The 19,536-nt window shown below is 37.8% G+C and overlaps 2 protein-coding genes across 3 annotated transcripts; both read right to left on the bottom strand.

Moving 5' to 3' along the window:
* Positions 1–4,194: 4,194 nt before the first annotated feature.
* On the bottom strand, positions 4,195–6,507 carry LOC130749097 (uncharacterized). Of its 2 annotated transcripts, none has more exons than XM_057602384.1 (4): positions 6,272–6,507; positions 5,872–5,967; positions 5,607–5,780; positions 4,195–4,415 (listed from the first exon to the last, which is right to left on the bottom strand). In XM_057602384.1, exons 1-3 carry the CDS (start codon positions 6,464–6,466, stop codon positions 5,625–5,627), a joined length of 447 nt encoding a protein of 148 aa, XP_057458367.1. In that variant the 5' UTR covers positions 6,467–6,507; the 3' UTR covers positions 4,195–4,415; positions 5,607–5,624. The 2 variants fall into 2 exon arrangements, with proteins under 2 accessions (XP_057458367.1, XP_057458368.1); XM_057602385.1 differs by having other exon boundaries at positions 5,615–5,780.
* Positions 6,508–15,581: 9,074 nt separating this feature from the next.
* On the bottom strand, positions 15,582–19,146 carry LOC130748080 (persulfide dioxygenase ETHE1 homolog, mitochondrial-like). Its single transcript, XM_057601175.1, has 9 exons — positions 18,771–19,146; positions 18,537–18,665; positions 17,815–17,922; positions 16,981–17,115; positions 16,767–16,808; positions 16,586–16,645; positions 16,464–16,517; positions 15,971–15,995; positions 15,582–15,835 (listed from the first exon to the last, which is right to left on the bottom strand). The coding sequence occupies exons 1-9, from the start codon at positions 18,969–18,971 to the stop codon at positions 15,753–15,755; spliced, it is 837 nt and encodes a 278-aa protein (XP_057457158.1). The 5' UTR covers positions 18,972–19,146; the 3' UTR covers positions 15,582–15,752.
* Positions 19,147–19,536: the final 390 nt, after the last annotated feature.

Genomic DNA, 19,536 nt, shown 5'->3' with positions numbered 1-19,536 from the left:
AATATGCATATATACCCCGAACGGTGGAGTATGGGGCAACCACTCAAGCTTGCTCGGCTAAGCCATGTGGCCGGGGCCGACCTGAGTCTGCGACATGAAGCGCTGACTCCAGAAGTAACCCTCGTCTTCGTTGGCGTACTCCGACGGGGGGCTGAGGATGGTGCGGCACCATTTATCATACGCGGCAGCATCCCCCTCCAGATGAGGGAATTTATCCCGATCGATCCTCTTAGTCTTGGGCACCTCTGCCCGGGGCCTAGAGGCAAAAGCTTCCCTCGGGGCCTCGACCACAGCCTTACCCTTCTTCCTCTTAGTCGGTCTCACCATGACGACACCTGCACAAGGGAGAACGTCGTATCAACGCCTAGCTCGTTTGAACCGGCTCAAAGAAAGACCCATCCGAGGTCCATCTTTGCCCCAGGCAGGATAGCATAACCGTGCGACGGCAAAGACCCTTTGAAAGACTCTTCCCCGCCGCAAAGGGGGCCACAAGGGGAGGAGAAACTCTCCCAGTGCAAGCCACCCGCCATACCCCTAAAAAACTTAAAAAAGGAAAAGTATAAACGAAAATAGAAGGAGGGAAGAGCGAGGGAATCAAGGACTTACGAAGAAGGAAGGAAAGAACTTCCAGACGACCACCACGCGAAAGGGATGACCACCGTGAAACGCCGGCAACTGGCGGAAGAAATGAAGCGGATTCTCTGATGATTCAGGGACGCGAAAGTGCAAATGAATCCTTTCCCCCCCCCCCCCTTTTTTATAGAAAACCAGGGGGAAACCCTAGTTTTCATAATCATGACGCTTGGGAGAACGCACGCGAATCAACGAATCAGACCCTGCCACGTCAGGATGGAGGCAGCGACGGCGAAACGACACACGCTTCCAAAAGCACGTGGGAGAAAGGTCACGAAGCGACATGACTCACCCGGAAGCGACACGTACCCTCTCAAGAGCCAGGTGCATTAAATGCACCGGGCCCCCAGAGCCTCACGCCGTTTCCTATTCCCGTGCCTTCCCTCTTTCTTAACATCACCACCAACCCACATCTTTTCAACTTTTCGAAATTCAAACCGCGGAACCGTTACCCCCCGGAACGACCTACTCGGTTAAAGCCCCTGGTCGTCTTAACAACAGACCGCCACGGTCGAGATCACCCCTGGTCGTCCTAACAACGGACCCCCACGGTCGAGATCACCCCTGGTCGGCCGGAACTCGGAACTGTAGATACAACTGTGTAAAGACGAGCGTTGACCACCGGCCACCGCATTTAATACCCTCTTCATTTCCCTAAATAAACTCCTGGGAAAAGACCACTGGGCGTTACCTCCCAGGAACGTTTCAAATATAAATAACAACACCTCCCCCTTTGCATGCTACATGCTCCCCTTAAACTAAGATGACCCCCGCGGAAACTTGCCTGAAAGCACTCAGGGCTGAGGCTTTCGACTGCAAACTGTACTACTCCTACCAGACGCAGGCCACCACCTCCGGAAGGATTAGATCCCTGACCAGCAGACTTCTAGTGGAGAGACCCAATCCCCAACTGAGGGCAGGACTATTAACCTTCTTTGAGCTGGCGGAAGAAATGTGGGAGTTACACCGGCGCCGCTCAGAGATTAACATGCTGATCTGGGGGCTAGAAGTATCCGTCTCGGAGCGCGAGGGGGAAGAGAAGGGAGCAGCGGAGGGAATCAAAGCCGAGCTGGCCCCCCTCCTAGCAGCGAGGAGGGATCTTGATAGAGATCTAGGAGCCGTTCACCTCCGCTACAACTCCATGCGAGTAACCCCCCTCCCCCCCTCTAAGGATAATAAATGTAACGGCCTAACGGCCCCCCTAAACTTAATGAATAAAGGCTTAAATCTCTAAGTTACTGTTCTAAGGACCCATGTGACGCCATATGCATAAGACATGTTAACCCTTGCCCCGCTAGAACAGCGGACCAGGGCTAGGGGGCTACTCTTCCGGGGAATTCTGGCCAGGGACGGACAGGATATCCGGGGCGACCACGGTCCCCACAGGACGTCCCTGACGTGGGACGGTTTAGTATGAGGATCCCTGGTTAGGGAGCCTGGGAAGATCCTGCTTATGGGCCCTACCACCTAGGGTAAGGACAAGACCTAGGGCCAACCGAATAGGGGTTGACTTAGGCCAACCACCCTAGGGAGTAGGCTGGCAGGTACAGATCCATAGGGGCCCCAGACCGTTGGATCACTGTTCCTCTGCAGGTACCGCAGGTACCGCAGGTAATCCAACGGCAAGCTGTGCTCTGCGTACGAGCCATGCATGACATTGCATGGCTCCAACCCTAAACCCACCTCCCCTATATAAGGGGAGCCTCTCTTCTATTGAATGGTAATGTATTCTCACCATTTTCACCATTCTCACTACTTCCCTTACTAACTTTAGCATCGGAGTACTTTGCAGGAGCCCCCTCCGGGACATGACCAGCTCAGAAGCCCTTCCGCGCGTCCAGATTCCCCCTCTCCTACCCCTTGTCAACGGGTAGCTTGATCACTCCCTGATCACACATTGGCTAGAGATAGAGCATAGATAGCCTTTATAAGGGTTGTGCAAACCTCAACTCTTGAGCTAGCTTTTGTCGTTGAGTATAGGCCTCCCAATTTCTAATAGAGTTTCAAATGATCATTGTAAGGCCCATAGTCCCTACCATCATTAGAAGAGTCATCATCTTTCCCCCATAGAAATGTCTTTATCATTTTCATCCTTGTTAGGAACATTGATACATATTTCTCGAAGAAAGTCTTGATCAATTTCTTAGTTTTAGATTTTAGAAAGATGATCCCACACTTCAAAGCTAGAGGGGATTTTCTCTTTGGCCAGATGTGTTAGCAGAAAGCCATAAGGAATTGCTCTGTTGTCTTCACTCAAGGTGAGTTTGAGGTAGTTGAAGACTGGGAAGAGATGAGTATAACGGAGACAGCAGGTACTTGTGATGAAGGAGATGAACAAGCTTTGTAGCTTGTGTGTGAGGAGAATCAGGTTTTCTCAAGATTAATTAGTGGGAGAAGGAATGGAGTAGACTGTTTTGTGGATGTCCTCAGCTTCATACTCATACAAATTGTCTCGATATTGTTTTCCTATGTTCGGAGAAGAAGATGAAAAATTGGTTAAGGTAGTACAAAGAAGAGCTTTGAAGGCATCAATAGGAAAAGTTGATAACATGGTTCTTACTCTTATAAAGAAGGGAAGAAAGAGAGAGACACAAAAAATACATTGGAAGTTATTGTTGAAAGTGACCTCAAGATCAATAATATCCTACAAAATTTGTTTTTTTATCGAGCGCAATGACATCAAGTAATCTATATAGCTGACTATACAGTTAGTTGGATAAGGATTTTGTTGTTGTCGTCGTCACTAATTTCAAAAAAAAAATCAAGTATTAAAGGTTTTAAACAAAATATCCATACAAGGCCGATGTTACTTTGGAGTGTAATATCAAAATCAAAACATGAATTCAAATAGAAACATAGTTGATACAAATTATGTTTAAAATAAAATTTTTATTTAAAGTATTCGTCCATATTACTTCACCTTCAAGCATGTAGATTAAAAACTTATCCAAATACAAGTTTACACACTTAAGTCTAAATTAAAGAATGTATTAACTTTTCATAAAAGTTAAGTAATTTTTTTTTCCGAAAGTAGAATGATATATATTAAATAGAAAGTGTTGAGAAACAACATTTCTTAACATGAGTAAAATAACCTAACAGCATAAACTGACCAAAACCTGCACTATAGCTAAACCCTCGAAAAACCATGAACACACCAAAGCGTGCTTAAACAAACCAAACCCCCTAGCGTCTACCTCGTCCCCATGGCAAAGGTGCCATTGAAATCGGAAAACGGAAAAAAGTTTCAACGGATTAGGGAAACCATCAAGCCACTCGACACCCACAAACGTAGACCCAAGCCAACCGAGCAAACCAAAAGCCCCACCAACAAAACTCCTTTCGAGTGCTATAGAGTGCTGACCAAAAGCCTAAAGAAACAAAACCGGCGACAAAAATGGGATCCAGCATCATTCTTCAAAGGACGAATCAACGAATCAAGGCGTGGTTGAAAAAAGTTACGTGATTATAAAGAAGTTGTCGTTAATCTTCCTTATAAATTGAATCATGAAAGACTAAAACTTCTGCTAACAGATTCAACAAAATGGAAACTCAATAAAAGAAGTTCAACAGAAATTATTTAAAATCTTCCTTAAAGTATTACACCAGAAGAGACTGTAAGCAATAGTTTAAAAACTTAAATATCACCAAGTTTTAGATACCTCAACCAACAGATGTTCAGAGTCTTAATTTCACAAGAACAAGCTAAAAATTTAATACACCAACTTAAACATTCGCAGCCCACATAAGAACAAGGATGACCCCACAATCTCCTTTCCAACCTGTTAGCATCAGAAACAAAACTTATTAGAAACTCTCTCCATGATTTGTATTCGACTGAGCATCTATATAGCATCGACACAGAAACACCAACACACGCAATGTCTAAAGTATATGCATATTTATGTGTGTCTCGATGCAAGTATATGCATGTGTTAGGGGTAATGTATTAGCTGAGAGTAAAAGGGAGTTAATTTTGACTATTTTGACCATCTATTTCTCATGTTCTCACTAGATATTTCCCCTGTATATACACATGTATATGGGGTACATGGATAAATAAAGGAAGAAGTGGATAAAATAAGATATATTTTTTAATTTCCTGCAAAATATTAGACTCAAAACAAGGTAAAGTTAGAGAACATTTGGAAAGTGGATGAAGTACTTTTCGGTGATTATTTATCAGGTTTATATGTTAAGGAGTTGGATCGATTTAACTATAAAATATTATTTATTATTATTTATATAAATGGTAATTATGGGGTTGATGTTTTTTACATATTATAATTTATTACATCTATATAATTTTTTTAAAAAGTTATTAGATATATATTACATGTAACGTAATTATTATTTTTACTATTTACTCATCTATTATTATTTAAATGTGTATAGTAAAATTTAATAAATATATATATTTTTTCAACTTGAAATTAGAAGTATCGTTAAAAAAAACTTCAAATTAAAAAAAATACACATTTGATTAATTTTTCATAAAATTGAAATTTTGAAAGATATAGAGTAAATTTAAGTTACCTCTTTAAATTTAAGAAATTCATAAAAAAAAATATACAGTCAATAATTTTTCTAATGTATAATTTCCAAAACATACTGTCAAAAAAAATTTCCAAAACATGTTTCTAAACAAATTTACCAAGAAATTTATTTATTTATTTTCGTTCTTAAAACATTTATTAAAAAAAGAATTATCAAATATATATTTTAATTACTTCCTTCTCAAAAACAAATTTTAAAAACTGATTTGCAAATTGTTTTCCTAAAAAAAACTAGACCACAATCAAACAAGCCCCTTGACTTGACTTTTTTTTACAAAAAAATAAAAATGAGGAGGGAGTTCTACAAGATTTATTGCTCAAAATAAAAACGCAAAAAAGTAATAAAAAAAATGCACAATAGCCTATAAATTTCATCTAGAGCTAAAATTAAAGGGGGTCAAAGGTCGTTAAGCGTACCAAATTACCATCGATTGCTTAATTTGATTGCTTCTTGTTCTTTGATCCTGAGGAGCAAGAACCAGCTTTGACTTTCTTAGATGAGATGTCTTTTTTGGAGCTCTTCAAATGTTTCTTGGGCATTGAAAGCTCAGAGCAGTTTGGGCATAGCCATTCTTTTTCAGGAGGAACAGACTTCAAGTAGAATAAAAAATAATATAAGCATACTTGGAGATCAATGAAAAATAAGAGAATGCTCTAATTACAAAACAAAAGTAAAGCATACTTTAAGACCAAGGCATTCCAAGTGATAAGTTCGAGGGCAAGCATCACAGCAGAGCAATTCTCCTCCATCATTGCACAGCTCGCATTCAAAGTAACTCTGCAGGTATATTATGTTTTTAAGGCAGAGATCAATTATAGAACTTTGATTGTACAACTTTTTGGGGTGAAAACAATCTGATTGTAACATTAATAATATTCAGCTCTATGCAAAAGATATATGTATATTTTGCATACATTGGGTTCATACTAGATAAGACTAGAATGTATATGACTTGATAATCATAGGAAACTTCAACATATCAATAAAGGAAAAAAAATACCAAGAAACTAAATTCTAGAATGGATCATGTTAACTTGTAAAGATCATTCTGCAGATACAAGCAAAGTAAAATAAAACTTACGCCATCATCTCCAATTTCACGTGATCCATCATTTTTAGCCACAGAAGATTCTGAAGGTAAGGTACTGACTTGATTGAGATTTGCTATTTTACTGTACAGCAGCGACAATCTTTTTTTAGAGTTAGTGCCTTTTCTTCTTCTTTCATACACAAAAATAGTGTCTGGCTTCTTTTTTAACCCCTCAGATGAGTCCATCCTCTAATACGTTTCAAATGACACCAAACCTATAAAAGAGAAAGGGATACGTAATGTGTTGATACAAAGAAAGAAATTGAATCACAAAATGAACAACCAACTATTGAACTAAACTACTTACAAAGTAATCACCAATTTTAAAACCTCCAATCAACCAAATACATAATCCCGTACTCAGATTATATTTGAATGTTACATTTATTTGGCAATAGAGAAAATCTATCAAGAATTATCAATGATCACCAGTTTGCTTTGCCACCCTCTTGAATAAGTTAAAAAACAAATTTATGAAGTAAACATATAAACACAACGAACCCATATAGAAATTAATTCCATATTATTAGTAAAAGTGTATAATATATGATCTAGGCAACAAGAAATGACACAAGGAACAGGAAAAATCATTACAAACCACAATCTTTATATGAAAGTAATGCAGTGTTTTCAAACACCAGGAAAGGGAATGGAACTCAAGTATATTTTGGTCGGTGTATTTCTAAGGCTTTGTTCCATTAACCCTACAATAAAAAAAAAAAAGACAAGAAGACCAGAGATTCAGAGGCCCATGCAACCATAACTTCACCCCCTTCATCTTGTTTTTGTCAAATCTCTTACCTTCACTTCATCCGTTCACATTCCCTCTGCCTTCCTCATTCATGTCCTAAAATATTTTTTTTCCTGTCAAACCCAACAAACAGTCCATGATGCCTACAAACCTACATTTAAAAAGGACGACTTTTATTGTAAGGAGGCTTCCCAAGTCTATCTTAGAGTTTGTGGTCTCTCCCTAGAGAGAGACTTGGTTCTCTATATACTTAGTGTGGGTTCTCAAATATCATGAGCAGATGCACGATGCCATTGCGAGGAACCCAATAAGAGGTTCTCAAATATCACTGAAGCATTCCCTTTTCCTAGTTTGTTATACGTACAACCCAATAAGAGGCTGGATACAAATATATTTTTTTGTTCATTTAAGCCATCAAAATCTACTCCAAAATAACATCTCTTCAAATGGAAAAATTTGCGAACTAGATACTTATTATAAACCCTATTGACAAGAAACCATGAATTTTCAAATTCTTCTACACAAAGAGACAAAGTTTTTCTTGGCCACAAATATTGACTCTATCACAATTCATGAGAAAAATAAACCCACAATAACACCTATAACACTCCCATAAAAAACCCCACTCCACCCCTAGAACAGCACCGAACCTCAGAAAAGAAAGGCAGATATTTTTTTACTTTCTATCACTCACTAAAATAAGAGGCTAGATACTAGTATATTTTTGTTCATTTAAGCCATCAAAATCTACTCCAAATGGAAAAATTTGCATACTAGATACTTATTATAAACTCTATTGACAAGAAACTATGAATTTTCAAATTCTCCTAAACACACACATAGAGACACAAAGTTTTTATTTGCCACAAATTTTGATTCTATAACAATTCATGAGCAAAAGAAATCCACAATAACACCTTTAACCCTCCCATCAAAAACCCCACTCCACCCCCAACACCGAACCTCAGAAAAGAAAGAAAGGCAGAAACTTTATCACTTTCTATCATTCACTCCAATAAGAGGCTAGATACTAATATATTTTTGTTCATTTAAGCCATCAAAATCTACTCCAAAACAACATCTCTTCAAATGGAAAAAAATTGCAGACTAGATACTTATTATAAACCCTATTCACAAGAAACCATGAATTTTCAAATTCTCCTAAACACACACATAGAGACACACAGTTTTTGTTTGCCACAAATTTTGATTCTATCACAATTCATGAGCAAAAGAAACCCACAATAACACCTATAACCCTCCCATCAAAAACCCCACTCCACCCCCAACGCCGAACCTCAGAAAAGAAAGAAAGGTAGAAACTTTTTTACTTTCTATCATTCACTCCAATAAGAGGCTAGATACTAATATATTTTTGTTCATTTAAGCCATCAAAATCTACTCCAAAAAGACATCTCTTTAAATGGAAAAAATTTGCATACTAGATATATACTTATTATAAACCCTATTGACAAGAAACCATGAATTTTCAAATTCTCCTAAACATACACATAGAGACACAAAGTTTTTGTTTGCCACAAATTTTGATTCTATCACAATTCATGAGCAAAAGAAACCCACAATAACACCTATAACCCTCCCACCAAAAACCCCACTCCACCCCCAGCACCGAACATCAGAAAAGAAAGAAAGGCAAAAACTTTATTACTTTCTATCATTCACTCCAATAAGAGGCTAGATACTAATATATTTTTGTTCATTTAAGTCATCAAAATCTACTCCAAAACAACATCTCTTCAAATGGAAAAAAATTGCAGACTAGATACTTATTATAAACCTTATTGACAAGAAATTATGAATTTTCAAATTCTCCTAAACACACACATAGAGGCACAAAGTTTTTGTTGGCCACAAATTTTGATTCTATCACAATTCATGAGCAAAAGAAACCCACAATAACACCTATAACCCTCTTATCAAAAACTTCACTCCACCCCCAGCACCGAACCTCAGAAAAGAAAGAAAGGCAGAAACTTTTTTACTTTCTATCATTCACTCCAATAAGAGGCTAGATACTAGTATATTTTTGTTAATTTAAGCCATCAAAAATCTACTCCAAAACAACATCTCTTCAAATGGAAAAATTTGCATACTAGATACTTATTATAAACCCTATTGACAAGAAACCATGAATTTTCAAATTCTCCTAAACACACACATAGAGACACATAGTTTTTGTTGGCCACAAATTTTGATTCTATCACAATTCATGAGCAAAAGAAACCCACAAAAACACCTATAACCCTCCCATAAAAAACCCCACTCCACCCCCAACACCGAACCTCAGAAAACAAAGAAAGGCAGAAACTTTTTACTTTCTATCATTCACTGCATTTCAGAATTTCTAGATTCCTATAAAAATTAATTATATTTCAACAAAAACTATTGAAATGAAATTCAGTATTACCAGCAACTATAAAAGCCACAAATCATACATGAAATCAAGCAAACAAATAATGAAGAAAAGGAGCACGATGAACATACCTGAGTCGTGAGATGCAGAGGTAGGGATAGCAGAGTGAAACAGAAGAGAAATGCAATTGAACGAGGAGTGAAATAGGAATGGGAAAGTAAGCGATGGAAGTAAATACTGATGATGTAAGACACGACCAACATTGGGTTTTGCGTGTAACGCTTATTCCATAGCCACCGCCACCTGTCAGTGCACTTTGACATTTTGCTTCTATTTTTTAATTTAATGTTTCGTGAAACAAATTTTGTTATTGCTATTCATCGTTCCTACACTAGTTAAAAGTTCTTTTTGTTTCTTCAAACAAAACACTCCATTTTCAACAGAAATCACTGTCGTTTTGTCATGAGTTAGTTGACCAAATGAATTTTGCATTGCCTTAGGGTGTGTTTGGTCAAAGGAGTGGAGGGGAAATGTTTTTTTTTTGAAAAGAAAAATAAGAGAAGCGATATTTAAATGAAGATAAGGGATGGAAATGAGGGGGAATAACCTTTGCTTGTTTGGTTTAGGAGGCATTTTAAAACATATTTACTTTATTATTTTTACTTCTTTTGAGAAGCTAATGATATGGAATAATATTCTTATCATTTACATTAATATAAGTATCAATTAGTGATTGATTATATATAATAATCGAGTTTAACTGATATGCACTATTAGTGTAAAACATTTTTACATTTACAATTAATCGCAGTATGTCACGTTAGAGGAACAATTACTTTTATTTTAAATTTTAATTAAAGAAAAATATATTTTCTGATTTGGCGAAATTTAATTGGATGACTGTGTAAGTAATGTTTACACTAACAATACATACCTTTAATCTATAATCTAATCTAATATTTAATCAATCAATCAACATATACGTAAAAAAGAGACTTGATCTTTACATTAAATACATTACATGATAAAAATTTCCATTTTTAGCCATAATCAATGCTACATCCTAAAATCAATCATTCATCAATATCAATATCAATATAATTATATTAAGTAAAATTGACTTGACTTATACATTAATAACAATATTAATTAGTTATTAATAAAGTTTTGCATTATCATTATATAAATTAGGGATGGTAAAAAAACTTTAGTTTTTCATATTTCAAAATAGTAATAATAATAATTTTTTTCTTCAGAAATAATAATAATAATAATTATTATTAATTATTATTATTATTATTATGATTCTAAATTTTAATTATTAGTGACAACTTAAGAAAACAATTTAAAAAATAATGATAATAATAAGTAAAGGTAAAATTTACTTACCCTTCTAATTAAAAATAATATTAGTTTGATATTATTAAATTTTTAATATTATTCATTATATTTAATACTGACTGTAAAACATTTGATAATTTTCTCATTATTCATGATAACTTGGGAAATGAAATTAAAAATAATTATGATAATAATAATCAATAGTAATATTTGATTCGACCTTCACATTCGGGAAGCTTGTTCCCGACACCATGTTTCTTTCTATACAAATTTTGCTTTAAAAAAATTATTAAATAGTTATGAATAACCTTTTTATAATAGTTATTATATTAATTAATTACTAATTCTAAACTTTTTTAATTTTCCATATTAATCGTAACTTGAGGAAATACTTTAAATAATAATAATAGTGACTAAAATTTACTTTAATTAGTTATTAATAAAATTTTATAGTTAAAATTAAATAATAATAATTTTTATAATATTAAGTATTTCTTAATAATATTTATATATATTTTTTTCAAGAAAAATTAAATAGATATAATATGAAAAATTTAGGATAAATATTAAATATTAAAATTAAATATAAGAAATATTTATACATAAATATTATTAATAATTAAATCTAATTAATACTAAAATACATTTTTTTTTCAATATGAAAACATATTATTGAAGGGGTGAGAACAATGGAAGGTACTCGACTTCATCAGCATATGCACTCCTCACCGGGAATGTCACTTCATCATCGCGCGTTTGGAAGTTGATTTGGAAGTGTCAAGCTCCAGAGAAGGTCAGATTCTTCTTATGGCTGGCGGTGAGGGAAGCACTACCGACGAATCAACGAAGACAGAGGTGTAATTTGGCACCTTCTGCTCTTCTGGCCGATGTGGTGCTCAGGTTGAGGATGTAGACCACATCCTGCGTTCGTGTCCAGTTGCTCAGCAAGTGTGGAGTCATTTCCGAGCCCTGCTGCCATCGGTTTCAACAGCCACAACACTGCGTCCATGGCTGGTTTCTAACTTGCAACTTGCGGATCATGCCTTGGCTTGTGCAGTGATGTGGACTTTATGGACATGGAGAAATAATGCTATCTTTGAACCCCAACCGTGGACAATGGCAGTGGTGCTCCGTAAAGTGCAGATTGCAGTGGTTGAGTTCCAAAGATGAGGGCGCTTGAAGTTGATTAAGACTGGAGGGGAAGCACATATGGGACACAAGGACATTGAGGTAGGGGCGGTGGAGTTATGCATAGACGGGAGTATGATTCCGGGATCGAATGTTGTTGGCGATGGCGGGGTGGTCCGTGATCAGGAGGGACGGTGGTTATCTGGGTTTGCAGGGTCATTTGGAGTTGGTGATGCATTCCTGGCAGAAGCTCGAGCTCTCCTTGAGGGGTTGCGGCATGTGTGGGACCTGGGTTATCGAAGCATGGTTTGCTTTTCAGATTGTGCAGAGTTGGTTGATGTGGTTACAGGGTCAAGGGATGTGAATCAATTTTGGCATCGGGACATGATTCAACAAATCTGTGAGCTTCTCCATCGTAGCTGGAATGTTTCAGTGCGTTGTATTCCTAGGGAGCGGAACATGGTAGCAAACGCCTTAGCCAAGTATGCGACTCGAGTTAGCTGCAGCTGGCGGGTGTGGAGATTGCCTCTAGCGCTTGTTGTGTCCTTGCTCTTCCAGAATGTTTTAGATTAATTTGTTTCTTTGTTTATCTTCCATTTGTAACTAAAAAAAAAAAGATGAAACATCCCTCTCAACTAAGAGCAACACACATTACCTACAAAATTCCATTTCCATAAAGGTACATCCCCTATCACGCCCACTTTTGGCCAAATTCCGCTGCCGAATTAGCCTCCCTATAACTATGAAAACTCCATCACACCCAACCTCCTTACTAAGGAAATCTATCATATGCAAATCATTTAAGAGTTTCTAAGGCCGATATGAATTTGAAGAAACCCAACCTACAGAATGCACAGAATCAGTTTCAATAATAACATTCATCACCCCAATGCAAGACGAATCGCTTAACCTCCGCTTCAAAGGCCCAAAGGATACCCATAGATTTGGAGAAAAAAACCACAAATATTCCCATTGTGATCATGCAGCACACCCCACCCACCTGTCCTAGCCCCATGACCCTCACGCACGAGCCATCCACCTTCCACTTAAGATACCCAATCGGCGGTGACTCCCATGACACACACCTCTTCCTCACCACTCGTGGCATAACCCTCACAGAAGTGAAATTCTGTGCAAAATCAGTTGCAGAAAACGGAAGATCCTTCTACATGGCCTTAGCCCACTAGAAAACATAGAGAATATGCAAGTCCACAAAAACCCTCCACTGTTGTCTCCTCATTGCTAAAGATTACCCCATTCCTTCCCAACCACAAGGACCAACACAGAGCATACAGAACCAAAGGCCACAACGCCTTGTCAGACATTACACACAATTCATCCCACTCCATTAACAACTCGCACAAGTTCTCTGGCACACACCATGCCCGCCCGTTACGGCCCACAACCCTACTCCTCAACTGCACCACTACTCGACAATGACACAAGAGATGAGACACAGTCTCTGTAGTAGCACCATATAGAACACAGCTCACCCCTGTTTCTACACTAATTACCATGTTCTGCAAGTTTATTAACACAACAATCTTCCCCTCCACTGCTTGACACATAAACAAAGCCATTTTGGGCGGTACAATCCTCTTCACCTTTGCCAGAGCCACTCATAATGGTGGCCCCAATACCTTTAACTCAACAACCTTGGAGACCTCCTTGACGATGAAGATACCATTCGCATCGCCTACCCATGACAACGAATCCCCATCCAGGCTAGGTACGACGTCCCCAATCCTTTCCATAAATTCATCATACACTGTAATTTCCCAATCAAAGGAGGGCCTACGAAAGACAAAGATCCAACTCGACGAACCATCCCGCCACTCCCTTCCCACCGCTATTATCTCTTTTTTATTACTAGCCAACGCAAAAACCCGAGGAAATAACGGCTACAACGAGATCATGGACACCTAAGGATCCCGCCAAAGCCTCACCTGGTGCCCAGTCCCCACCGAGCACAAACACTAGTTTTTGAACGCCCACCCCATCACAACATCCTCCTACATTACTTGGAAAAAGTCCCCCACCAAAATAGAGCGAGCAAGCCCTGTGTTGAAACTGTAGCAAGTGCAGAACCAAAAATTGGTCATCAATGCCATATTTCGACTCCCCACAGAGCCTGCAATTCCGTTCCAAACCTCTATGCCCACTTCAACATGAGAGCCTTATTCCTCCAAGCCAAGAAACCCAGATCCAGTCCTCCTATGACACTCCCCTTATAAACTTGCTCCCATGCAATCCAAGAATCCTTCTCCCCCGCCTGCACGACCCCGAAGAAAGCCACGCATAAGCTTTTCCATTTCAGAGACAACCCCAATTGGCGCCTTGAAGATCGCCATATGGTACAAGGGGACAAAAACTAATCACACCTCGCACTAAAACCATCCCCCACTGAGCATCAGGAACCTTCCAACTTAACACACATCCTCTCAATCACCTACTCCCAGTACCTCCGTCTTCGTGGATTGTCCCCAACCATAGAGCCCAGATACAACATAGGTAACAAACCAGCCCTAGCCCCCCATCTGGAAGCCACCCCTTCCACCACAGAATGTAGCACATTGCACCTAACCAAGATGGACTGCAAGTAACATTAACATAAGGCCCGACCCCTGCGGCTAGGATTCTCGATACAGTGTATGCTTGCCTTCGCCGACCTATGCTATGGTAGAAAGAAAAATGAAATATTAAAAAAAATTCTTTGGGAGTGTGAGATACGCGAATGGGGAGTACGCAACTGAACAACCGCAGGGGCTTCCATCAGTGAGGGATGAACTAACTAGATCGGTTGCCCAAAACATAGAGGTAACATTAAAATCAATTGGAAATTACCTTTTCTAGTTGTAGTTAAGATAGTCTAAGATTTCAAGAGCCAGTGATAGTAGGACTAAAGCAAGCAAGGTCTAAAAGCAAGGTAAAGAAAAAGCGCGTTGAGACCATAACATGTTAAATGAAAGCGTCACTTTCTTTGTAATGTTGTCACACATCAACCCCCTATAGCCACTCGCTTTATAGTGTTGTCACACAAGATAAGCACGTCGCCCGCCAGCTTGCCGAGCGAATCAAAGTTCTCTTCCAGTCATGCGGTTAGAATATGTTACAAGAAGTTAAGCATATGAACGCACGAAGACCGACAATTTCAAGTAGTTTCTCGTATCGAAGGGCATGATTAGGATCAATGTAAACTAGTATTTAGAAAGTAGTTAATATTTTCCTCTACCTATAGGACCTAGATTGACTGAGTAAAGGTTCACAGTCCATTACTCGAAAAATCCTACAAGCTATAATTCCGCACATGAGACAAACAGCTACCCCAGAGCACTAAGTGTATGTTTGTGCAGCCTTGAGGGCTCTGAATCCAATTCCAAGATTGATCCTTAGATTCCATTTATTTGCCCGACAAAAAATCAATAAACACCTGTGTTGACTTGAGTTTTGTTGTGCATTACAGGTACTCAACAGATCACTGGATACAAGAAGGTAACACTTAACAAGGAGCATTCCAGGATACAAGCCAATGAAGCCATACAACTCTTGCCTAGCTACGTCACACAATCAGGTACCGCAATTCTGTACTCGAACAATTTCTAACACAACGAACGATACACTAAGTTCATTGCTATCTTGGTTTTATCCTACGAACTTTTAAGAAACTACATCATCTTTAACCAGCAAACAGTGCAAAGCACAATCGATGGAATCTAATTATAGATTATATTGATGCCCCCACAATAATCAATTTATTTATTTACATTTGCATGTTTCTCTTCAACTCAAAGGGAAAATAACATTTTCCTTTTCCTTTACTTGCAAAGGGTATAAGAATAACATCACTGTATTGACTATCAGACAAGACTTGTAAAAGCTCAGTTTGTTTCGGATTGGATTCCGCAAACCAAATTAGCTGGGACAGCTACGTCGATCATTTTTGGATATGACAGGTTAAGATCTGTTGTACAAACCAAAGGGAGCATAAGCATATGTGTTTGCCAGAACTTGATTGCAAAAATGGATGAACCAAAGAATCATTCACAAAAGAAAAAATTAATTTGACAAGCTTTAATAAAATTTAGCTATCACTTACTTGCCATGATGTTCTTGAAAGTTTCCTGGAAAAGAGACACCATCATTTCCAATTGTGAGATACAACTAAAGTTGGAGTTAAGCAGCAGTAGTATATAAATAGAAGGGGTCTCACAACAATTAGAAGACTTATTGCAGAAATAAAAGTGAAAGATAAAATTCCTCCTTCATATTTCATGAACATAATTGACAAAACAGTCTCCTAGCAGATAGCTGATGAATGATAGTTCATTTATTGAATTAAGACCTAGTTTTATCTTCCAATCCAAAGTCATGTAATGTTCTTTCTATTATATTTGTCAAGATCTTAGCTACTTGCTATTACAGGTCATGGCACATCAATTTTGCTGTAAACTGGGTTGTATTGTGAGCATTCTAAATGATAATCACATATATAAACTCCCATTAGGGTCTCTGAGTCCTTTCTACAAATTTATAACCATAGTTACAATTGGCAGATCGAGCTATAAATTACGGATGTCATTAAACATTACCTCATCCTTTGTTAGGCGTGGATTATATTGCAGCTCCTCTCCAACAGTGCTAACCTAAATTCAGCAATTGTACATAAGAAACTATATAATTAGGCAAGCAAAAAGCTTAAAGGTCTCCTTACAGTGAATCCCTTGTAATCATGAGCTGGATAGATCAATGTGTCCTTCGGCAGTGTGAAAATCTGTTACCAAAAAAGACATGGCAGAGTGATTAATTATTAATACCCAAATTCAATAAACCAGAGACATCTTATCTCTTTACGTTCTTTTTAATTGCTATTTAACATAATACACAGTTCATGCCTGTGAATGGATTGATTTGTAAAGCTGCTCTGAACTCCCACCCTGCATAATGATTAATTGGAAATCAGATACCATAAAATAACTTTGAGATGATACTAGAAATTCGCCAGCAAGACCAAAACCCAGCCCCATATCCTTCTATAACATTGAGCTAGCATATCCTTTGTGTAGATACAAGTATGAATACCTTTTAGAAGCAGTAACTGATACATACCTGAAAGTCTGTCCTTCCACATGCACGTATTAATAGGACATCTCCAGTGAATGCCATCCTAGGTTGAGGTTGATCAGGTCCATCTCCTGTAACATAGGTAATGCAACCCGCAGTATGACCAGGAGTTGCACGAACCTACATGAATAAAGTTATAAAAACAATAATATGTTTTACACAGTAGATAGTACAATAAACCATTACATGAGCCATCCACACCTATCCACGAAAGAGAAAATGAGATCTATTTAATAAATAAACGAAAAGAAAAGATTCTTGAAGAGGAACCCTTAAACAGGGACTACAGGTACTTTGCCTGGATCATTCTTTTCAATATCCCAAATATATGTTAGTATAATAAAACCAAAATCTATATTTCATTTACAATAAAATAAGGTGACGTTATCCATGATTTTCCCTTCAATTTTTTTGGACAAGATTACAGCCATAATGAGCCAGCTTGCAACAATTTCACTATTTAGTATGAGAATAAGGTGCAACTAGAAACATCTCTGTGATCTCTCCATCTGCTTGACTAATCAGAGTTCTTATTATCTGGAAATACTGATAGCCATCACTTAAATGATATTTTAACAGAGTCCACCTTATCTTAGAGTTTTTCAGACCCAATTATCAAATTTGTCTAACACTGTAAACAAATAGGCAGTCCGAGCAGCAAATCATGTTTAAAGCTTAGTGAAAAGCAAGGAGGCTTTCAGAATTTCCTCTCATTAGGAAACAGTACTGGTTGAAAACCAATTTATGACACTGATTACAAGGCATCACATAACCAAAATAAGTGTCAACATCAAACTAGGTGTGCAGCTGCAGAGTTACCTCAAGAAAAAGATTACCAAAGTGGATTTTATCGCCTGGCACCACATGTAAATCTGCTTTTGCACCACTTGCTTTTGAAATAACAGATTTTACATCAGGAACTTTTCCCTATACAAAACAAGTGGATAACAGAAACACGCTAATTTACTACCAAAGCAAAGTAATAACAAGAGAAATGCTAGAAACACACCCTTTAGCACATTCTTTTTAGAAACTTGCTGATATCGGATGAAATGCATGTAGATCCCACCAAACATTTAGTCATACTCACATGACTTAGTGAAATCCACACGAATTTCACCCAATAATAAAGAGTGTATTCAGAAAGAGTAACAAAGCCTAATGCTATCACCGCTCGTAGAAACAAATATTGAAAAAGTTTCTAAATGAACTGAGTAAAGGGTATATACCTACATGCAAATATCAGCTGGTTTAACATCAAAATATACTTTAAACTAAGTGTACGTTTGGATGCACATTTGAAAACCACGGTGAAGCCAAAATCACAGTATATACAGCAGCAACTGCCTTAATCTTTTGTCACAGTTGATTTTGGCTTTACCGTGGTTTTCATATCTGAACATTCATTCAATTAAGATGCATACATAATTTCTTCCCTCAAGTAAAATTAAAATAGATACATAATTTCTTGCTCACCAATAGAATCTGTTTTTCACAAATTTCACTTAATTGAAAGAGCCATATCAGGTCTATCTGCATACCTTGATTTGGCCAGTCCCAGTGACATGATCTGCATGTACATGTGTGTTCATGGCATAAACAAGCTTCAAACCCAGCTCTTTAATAAGTGTCAAGTCTCTATCCACTGTCCTATCAACCGGGTCAATCAACTGAATTTCCAACAACAACAAAAAAAACAAAAATTCCCATTGATCATAAGAAACAAAACAAACCCATCATCCAATCCAATAAAAGCTTGAAAATTAGCAACTCACAAGTGCTGGTTTATCAGGGTGTGAAGAATCAGCAAGAAGATACGTGTAGGTAGACGATTCCTTCTCGAAAAGCTGGCGGAACAGGAGCTTGGAGGAAGAGGAAGTGGAAGTGGAAAACGAACCCATTTGTGATCGAAGTGGAAATGGTGAGGGTTTGGGAGGGAAGAGAGAGGTGAGTTTGATGAAGTGGAAGCGAAGCATTTTGGTGATATAAATAAATAGTAAGGATTGGAATTGGAGATGGAAGAAAATGTGATTGACCTCGACGATGATGTAGATGGGTGTTGGATATATTTAAGAATTGGGGACGATTACTTCAACAATGAGATCATTGCCATGGTCGTCGCCAGTGGTATTGAGTGATACGGGGAGATTCTGATGATTGTGTTTGCATTTTTGTATAGGTAGTGGCCAATAGGCATGGGAAAATGTTTTCTTCACACCTCATTTTGAAATGAGGTGGAAGGAGACGGAGGAGGAGAGAGATAGGAAGAAAAGAAAAAGTAAGAGAGAGAAAGTATGAAATGTGATAGATGATAAGAAGAGAGAGGTAGAAACAAAAATAGGTGGAAATGAAGTGTTTAAAAGATGAGGTGTGTATATATCATTACTCATAGGCATGTCACTTTACTTTGTTTGTTTACGTATTTTATAGTATATTTGTATGGTTTCGGAGTGTCAGGAGTGATGATCGTCACCATCGACTTTGATATGGGGAGCCCATGGGCTAATACTAAGGTCCACCAAGCAAACCCAACGCCACAAT

The sequence above is a fragment of the Lotus japonicus genome, chromosome 3, assembly GCF_012489685.1.
Source record: "Lotus japonicus ecotype B-129 chromosome 3, LjGifu_v1.2".
Taxonomy (NCBI): domain Eukaryota; kingdom Viridiplantae; phylum Streptophyta; class Magnoliopsida; order Fabales; family Fabaceae; genus Lotus; species Lotus japonicus.
This window is presented reverse-complemented; position numbering and strand designations above follow the sequence as displayed.